The 8,532-nt window shown below is 32.1% G+C and overlaps 1 protein-coding gene across 1 annotated transcript; it reads left to right on the top strand.

The window, feature by feature from the left end:
• Positions 1-923: 923 nt before the first annotated feature.
• On the top strand, positions 924-4,308 carry LOC110708398 (40S ribosomal protein S23). Its single transcript, XM_021886527.1, has 4 exons — positions 924-1,054; positions 1,720-1,875; positions 1,972-2,098; positions 3,958-4,308. The coding sequence occupies exons 1-4, from the start codon at positions 1,050-1,052 to the stop codon at positions 4,096-4,098; spliced, it is 429 nt and encodes a 142-aa protein (XP_021742219.1). The 5' UTR covers positions 924-1,049; the 3' UTR covers positions 4,099-4,308.
• The last annotated feature ends 4,224 nt before the right edge of the window (positions 4,309-8,532 follow it).

The following is an 8,532-nucleotide window of genomic DNA, read 5'->3' as shown; positions in this document are numbered from 1 at the left end:
TGGTGACAAATTAAAAACAAATCAAAACACTGTAAATTAACCCATGAATTTCCGACAAAATTGGATTTGTTTTTAATTATAACAGGTTAGTAACCGGTTAGGGCCTATTTTGAGCGAATACACCCCAAAGTTGAGATTATTTAAAGCGAATACGTGAAAGTTGAGATTATTTTTAACAAATTTTCCTTTTTAAAATTATTATTATGATTTTAAATATTTAACCACATTTTGAATTAGTATATAATACTGTACATATTATACGATTTTTTTTTAAAAAAAAAAACAAAAAACAAAAACACAACAATGCCAAACGAGCCATTAATTTCCCAAACATACTTCACTTTGATTTCGGTTCACGGGGTCGGGTCACTTTTTGACAACTTTGGCCCTGTTTGGTAGTTAGTTTATTGGAGGTATATTAGCTTATTTGACTAACTTTAGCTGATTGACTAGTCAAACAAGCTAATACAAGTGTTTGGTAGTAAGCTTATTGAAAGAGCTTATTCCACTAAATAAGCTCTTTTTGAAAAAGCTCATTTTAGGAGCTTTTTCAATTAGCTTATTCATTAATTATTGTGAAATGACACTTATAACCTCATTTAATTTAAAATTCTATTTAAACTACCTACCCCACAATTAGCTTATTGGTCATTTCACATACTCAATCACCTTTAAGCTATCAGTTATTTACCAAACACTTTTATATAATCAGTTAATAAAATCAGCTAGTCAAAATCAGCTAACTCAATCAGTTTCAGTTTTCAGCTTTCTCCCAAACAGAGCCTTTATCTATTCGAAAATGTGCTTATGATAATGACCAACTAGTAATGAGAGCAAGATTTGGGCCTTAAGGCACCGTCTAATGTCTATTACTTCAAGCTCATATACTTCAGCCAAAACTTCTAAAGCCCAAATCACGAAAAGAAAAAACCTTTTATAAACCAAAACTCGGAATTAGGGTTTTGTTTGCTCACCATTCTTCCGAGTTCAGTCAGTCTTCTTCCTCGCCTCTTTACCACAGTCGGCGCGAATCTCCAAAGCTTGCAATCATGGGGTTAGTCTCTCTCTATAATCGCACTTTGATTCATTTTCTTGCTTTACTGTTCTTCAAATTAAATTTCTCAATTCGTTCATCTGTTAATTTGGGGTTTAAAAATTTGTATATTCATTTCAAAATTGGTTTTTTGCTACATTGTATTGTATAGAAAATTTAACAAACTTTTAATGATGCTACTGTTAATAAATTATTGGGGTTTTAATTTTTCAAATTTGTGGTATTCAAGTGTTTTAGGAAGATTATTGCGTTAGATTGAAGTATAAGTTTATGAATTTATGTAGTAATTGAAATTAGGTAAATATTGCACCGGGGCGGCGCATCGATATTTTTATGTAATTGTAGTTGAACAACTATAATATTGTTGTATGTGTTGAAATTAGAGTTTTGATTGAGGGATTCATCAAATTTGATGGGTATGACTTGTGAGATTTATGGAATTTAGGGTAATGTGTGTGTTGGAAATAGAGCTGTAGTTGAGTGAATAATCGAGTTTGATGGGTGTGAAACGAGACTAGCGGTAATCAGAGTAATGGTTCTTCTTTGGGTTGAACTTGGAGAAGTGCTTGGGGAGTATAATTTTGTACTTTGTTTTTTGTTCCTTTTTTCTTTCTTTCGATGGAGTTTTCTTTCTTGTTAAAATGGGTGAAATTGTTACTGTGCAGTAAGACACATGGAATGGGAGCTGCTCGCAAGTTGAAGTCCCACCGCAGAAGGCAAAGGTGGGCTGACAAGTCTTACAAGAAGTCACATCTTGGAAATGAATGGAAGAAGCCGTTCGCTGGCTCTTCCCATGCTAAGGGCATTGTTTTGGAAAAGATGTAGGATTATTTCAGCTCACTAGCTCACTGCTTACTACTTTTTATTATGTATGTTTTTTTTTGTATGAGAACTTATCCATAGAGTTTTTGATGCAGTGGTATTGAAGCTAAACAGCCCAACTCTGCTATCAGAAAGTGTGCTCGTGTGCAGTTGATTAAGAATGGAAAGAAGATTGCCGCTTTCGTTCCCAATGATGGTTGTTTGAACTTCATTGAGGAAAATGTAAGTCGATTTTATTAATGTCTGCAAGCATATGCACTTACTGGTTCATAAATTGCTCGGTTGTGAATTTGCTGGCATTTTGTGCCTTTCGACACACACTTAGCGGTAACTGTTGGTTATTGTTCTTGGTAGGTTGTAGTGTGAGAACATGATAATGTGATATATCTTCTTCTGAATATTGATCATTATATTGTCTGTAGAAGCATATGTGTACCACTGAGTCTTAAATACTTTTGATCTGCTTCAGTAAACTTCCTTCTCTCAACACATGTTATCATTAGAGAATATTTGGTCTTAATAGATATATACCTTTAGTATATAGTGTTGCTTCATGCTAGGTAGAGTGCACCTATTACAATTCCATATTATGATTTAAGCAAGCCTTATTCCTTTTTCAAGGGTGTATATGTTTTCAATGCAAGGCCAAGTGAATGTAGTTGATATAATTATCGAACTGCTTGAAGGTTTTTGAGCTTCTCTTATTAAAAAAATATTGCTATACCATATCAGTTGATCAATGTCATATTTGCTAATTATCTTGAGCTGTAGTTGAAGATACCAGTTGCACAGCATTGGCTGGTGGAATAAACTCCACAATATGAAAATTAGATTTAATGTGGGTACACCTTTTTATCATCTATTATTGACGAAAAGATACAAGATATGCAGCTGTCTGAATGTCAGATTAGTTTCCCAACTATACCCCTAATTTGACCACCGTCTGTTGTCCCACTCCATCATAACTTCCTATCAGGCTCTTACTAAACGTACTCATCTCTCCATTCTTCGTCACTTTTAATCATGTATCTCATCTGTTATCTTCCCAATATCTATTGCTAATCATGCCAGTATTCAAGTACTTGCTTCAGCTTTCAATGGTGAGTTCTTGTGATTACATTAACTCTTTTAGAAACCCCATTTGATGCTTCTACTGCGGTTGACGTCTCTCTGATCTGTTTCTTTTTTCTCTCGATTCTGCTTTCTGCAACTGACTTGGTATTGAGGGTAGAGGGTAGTTAGAAAAACTATATTGGTGGCAGTGTTGGTTGGTTGTGTGTCTGTTTCTTATGCTGTAAATACAAATATATGGTTGTGTGATGTGGGAAAAACAGTAAACGGGTTTAATTCCAAATTCTGTTATTGGGGCCTTTGGGGGATAAATTTTGCAAATAAACCATTTCTAAAGTCTAAATATCTCTAGTTATTTGTTAACTGTTGTAGAAATAATGTCATTCGAATTCTGTTGTGAATCTTTGGAGTAATACTGGCATCTGATACTGAAGGTTTAACATTAGTAACAATGCTTTTCTTATATCATAAACTCTTGCGCCCAGTTTATCCATAAACATATAAAACATGATAGTTAGCACTCTTTATGTGCTGGTTTATCTGATTCTTCTGTCAGTACTCATGCTCCCACTCATTTTCAGTACATGTGCAGCTTTATTTTTGTGGATTAAGATTATCATAACAGTATTGCGGTGGAGAGTATATTAGCTTGAGCAATTATGATCAGTCATAAACTGTTGGATTTTTATCTTTTTATGAGCAAATCATCTAGAAAAAGCTGTTCTAAGATATAGCTGATTCATACTTCTTATCAAAGAGCGCTGAACTGTTCCCTTTTACTAAAGAAGTTACCTGATTGGTAGAAGAATTCAAGATCTTCTGTTATATGTATGTAATTTAACTTTGTGTTTGGGACTTTGGGTGTAGATCATGCTGAAAATGTGGATCATGCAGAAGTTTGTGGAATTTTGTCTAATATTTGTTACCTTATTATGTTGTATTTGACTTTGAAATTGACATTATCTAGCTATGTTATTCCTTCCATTCTTAAGTAGTTGTGGTTTGTGCAGGATGAGGTGTTGATCGCTGGATTTGGTCGTAAAGGACATGCCGTGGGAGATATTCCTGGAGTCCGATTTAAGGTTGTCAAGGTTGCTGGTGTCTCTCTTCTAGCTCTGTTCAAGGAAAAGAAGGAAAAACCGAGGTCCTAGGTTAAGGTTGTTGGTTTTGTCTTAAATTTTGCCTACTCAGATGAAACTTGCACCGTCTTGAAATGAATACTGAGCATCCTTAGAAAGAGATACCCTCCCTACTTTGTTGTGTTCTATCGTGTCTATTCAAGATGATTTTCTATGCTCTTAGTTATTGCTTATATTTCCAATTGGTTTATATACTTCTCTTAACTATGTCATGAAAATTTCCAGAATTCATTTTGACAAGATCAGCTTTTAATGATCTTGCATATTAAAAAAAGGTCTTTGGATCTCCTAAAAACAGCTTTAAAACACAAGAATGAATTGTCATTCATTCTCAGAGATGATGCTTAACTAGGTGTTTGTATTCAGGTATGCTTCAAAGGCCCAGTTTGGTTTAATGTAAAACATTTTCAATGGAAAATTAGTTTTCATAGAAAACATATTTTCAAGGAAAAACACAATTGTAAATTAGTTTTCCTTTGTTTGGTTGCATACAAGAAAAGTCCAAGAAAAATAAAAAATAAGAGTGGAAATGTAAGGATGAATGAGAGGGAAGTAAAAAAAGAGGTAAGGAAGAGAGAGGAAAATGTGGCTTCCCTTGTTTTTGGAAGGAAAATGTTTTCCATCATTAAGGATGAAATTTTCCACCTTTGAAAAATTGTTTTCCACTCCTTAACAAACCAAACAAAGAAAAATGGGAAAAAAAAAATGGAAAATTTATTTTTCATGAAAACCTTTTACATCAAACCAAACAGGGCCAAAGTGTTGCTTCATCTATTATGGTATGCTTCAAAATGATGCTCTTAGCCTTATTCTTCAGCTAATAATATCCTAACTTCTCAACTCATTTAGCTTTTTATCTGATGATTCCTCCTTATTGCTCAAACTCAATGTTGCTTATAAATTTATGAAATATTATTTATAAAATTGTCATTTAAGTGATTGTTAATTGTCTTAAAACCATTGTTGCCTAATTTGATTTCTTTAACTCAGGACTTGTTCTCTTCACCTGAAACAAATAGATTTAGTCTGATATGAATATTTCTAATCTGGTTTGATTTGTTTTAATAATTTGACTAAACTTTGACCGTATTTTATTATTAATTTATAAATAAAAACATTATCAAAATAGATCTTGTTAGATTTGTCTCATCGTGAACTTTTTAAATATGTAATTTTTATTAATTTTTTAATACACAATTAATGATATTTAGCGATAAGTAAATGATAATCAAAAGTTCTGATTTGGTCTGATCTGAATCTTTCTGATTTGGTCTGATTTGATATGAATCTTTCTGATTTGGTATGAACTGATTTGAATTTATCAAAGAATAAGTAATAAGTATTTGAAATAAAATGAAGAGAACAAATCCTCAATTTAGCTTTGTCCCTAAACATCAAATCACTAATAATATAACTATTGTGGAAGAAATGCTACAATGATGAGATGGATACAGGGAGAAAAATGGAATGATGGCAGTGAAGATTGATTTCAAAAAGGCCTATGATAGGTTTCGTTAGTCTTTTATTTAGGAATCATTGATGCAGATTATGTGGAATGATCAACCAACTATGAGCTTCTCTCCTACTTCCCTAGTAGAGTTATTAGACAAGAAGATCCCTTGTCATCGTACCTTTATGTTATTTGTATGGAGCAATTGGCTCACTTGATTGAACATAAGGTGAAATGTAGAGCCAAGAAAGCTGTTCGAGTTAGTTGTAGAGACCTTGATATATCTCATCTAGCCATTGCAGGCAACCTAGTTTATTTTGCGAGGCTTTCGGTACAAGCTACTTGTATAAAAAATTGTCTTGATAAATTTTACGGAGCGTTGGGAGCAAATTTAGCTTTGATAAGTCTTGCGTTTACTTTTGTGGTAATACCAATTGTGATGTTCAGGTGTCTATTTGTAATACTTTGGATATGGACAACACTGACAACATAGTGAGATATTTGGTAGTCTTGACTATAAATGGTAGTACAGGGCTTGTTCACTTTAGCTTAATTTTAGTTCACAACTTTAATTAATTCAATTCAGTTCAGTTCAGCTCCAATCAGTTCCGTTCAGCTTGATATGTCCAATTTATATAGTGTTTTACCCCCGTCCGGTGGTCATAATTAGTAGTGTTTTTGGCTCTTTAGGGCCACTTTTATTACTAATTTGTGTTTTCTAGTGTTTTCGTAGTTTTGGTTGAGTTTTACAGGAAATTGCACTTTTGGAGCATTTTCTCGGGTTTTCATGGATCAACTACGGAAGTTAGAAGGACACGACCATTCTTGAAGCCCAGGATCGGTGAGAGCCGGTGATTAAGGGCTCAGTATGTGATACCGGGGCTATTGGATCAAGTAATCAAGACCCGATGAGGAAATCCGGATTAAAAAACAGAGTACGTAGTATTAAAACAGAGCACAAATTCAAATTGAGCATACACGACATTTTTTCAAGCAATATTTTGTAAAATAAATAAAAAATTGAACCGCTTCGTTTTAGGGTACGCTCAGATATAACTTAGGTGTACCCAAAACGGAAAAAATTGTATACGACGTGATCTATATTTTAATGATTAAGTCTTATATTTGTCAATCCTTCTAATTGACTAATAACATTCAAATTTTGCATACGCTCAAAGTGAAACTGAAGATATCTAAAAGCGAAATTTTAAGATATTCCTATGTTACAACAATGTTAGTTATTAATAATTACTTCGTATTAATTAAAAATAGTTAGAATTTGTTATGTGAAAATTTAAATTTGAATATTCCTACATATAATAAAGTTTTTTTTTGACAAATTTAATTAAGTATTTCAATGTATGCAAAATTATTGAAAAAAAAAAATCCATGTATAGATATTATACGTAAAATGTTTTTTAAATATAAAGAATATCATCCTTTGGAAATATTTTTAAAAAAATCTTATTTTAATAAAATATCATGATTCTATCTTATGGAAAAGATGGTGGAGAATTGAAGACTAAAAGATACTTTTATGAGTTATCACGCATATTTTCCGTTTTTTTTAAAAGGAAATAACTGCTAACCCTTGTTGTTCATCAATGGTGGCTTAGACATAAAACATGTAATTGATGTAATATTGCAATTTATATTGACTAAAAAACATAGATATTAATGTAATGATTAACATTTTTTTTAATTACTAATTTCACATTATTGATGAATGAAGTTTGAAATTGATGATAAAGGTTAAGGTTGGCAATGGAGATTTTTCTTTTAATAATCCATTGATAAGGGTTGCGTTGAACATTATTGATGATGAAAATTGAAGATGAAGCTAATTATGTGTAACTAATTTATTTTTAATCCTTAATTATTTAACCAAACAACACTTTAATGAATTTTTAAATCATATAATTGTTAGTTTTTTTTTTTGGAGAATGAATGTTTTTGGTTGAAGATGAAGGTTTTAGGATGAACGAAGATGACATAAAAGATTGATAATGTGAAAGATGATTTAGGTTGAAGATGAAATATTTAATTTTTTTTTTTCGATTTTAATAAAAAAAAAATATATTCATATGTGTAAAAAAAAAAAAAAAAGAAAAGATAAAAAGTAATCAAACAATCCTTGGATGATTGTGTAGCTTAGGTGTTGGATTGGGTGGCTATGATTAGACAACTAATAAATCAACGGTTCAGATTTAACCCATTAACGTAGTCTTCCATAGTCGTCCGTAGTCGATGACTACACTAGAATTTTTAGACTGGTTAATTATCATATATCTCAACAGTCTTGTAGTTTCTTCTTGTACTAGAGTTTCTCTTAAATTATCAATCTTAATTATTGTTTGAAGCTTTTCTCTATAATAATATTTAAAAAAAAAAAAATTTGAAGCCGTCGATGTCTTCATGTTGGAAACGCAATCTGTTTGTAAATTAATGCATCGTCACCAAAGACAATGATGGAGAGAAAATACAATATTAGTGTGAGGGACTATTTAGATTTAGCATAAGTACCAATGTTAGAGGTACTTAACGTAGACTATCCTAATACACATTGTATTTGATGTTGTATTTGTGGTTGTGATGATTGCAATCGTAAAATTATAGCTATTGAAGTGGCTTTTGTCCGGGAGATCAGGATCGTGGTTTTTCCCAACCCCTTATATATTATACTGTTGAGGAGAGATTTTCCACGTAATAATCTTGTATTGTGTTTTAATTATCATTTTGTATTTTATATATTATTCTTCCCAATATTGTGTTAATTTGTTGCTCCTTCCCCAACATAATGTGTTTGTGATTCTATTCTAAAATCATACTTTTAATTTCACATGTCAATAGCTCCCTCCAGGTTTTACTTTGGGAGAGTTTTTTTTTCCTCTAGGATTTCTACCTTGGGAGGGTTTTTCCTAACCTCTATTGCTAGGTTTTTTCAATGTTGTTGAAGGTTCTCCTTCTCTCTTCTCCCTTTTTTCTCCATCTTTACC

Source organism: Chenopodium quinoa, unplaced genomic scaffold, assembly GCF_001683475.1.
Source record: "Chenopodium quinoa cultivar QQ74 unplaced genomic scaffold, ASM168347v1, whole genome shotgun sequence".
NCBI classification, from domain to species: Eukaryota; Viridiplantae; Streptophyta; class Magnoliopsida; order Caryophyllales; family Amaranthaceae; genus Chenopodium; species Chenopodium quinoa.
Note: the sequence above shows the minus strand (reverse complement) of the source record. Positions and strands in the feature narration are given on the sequence as shown.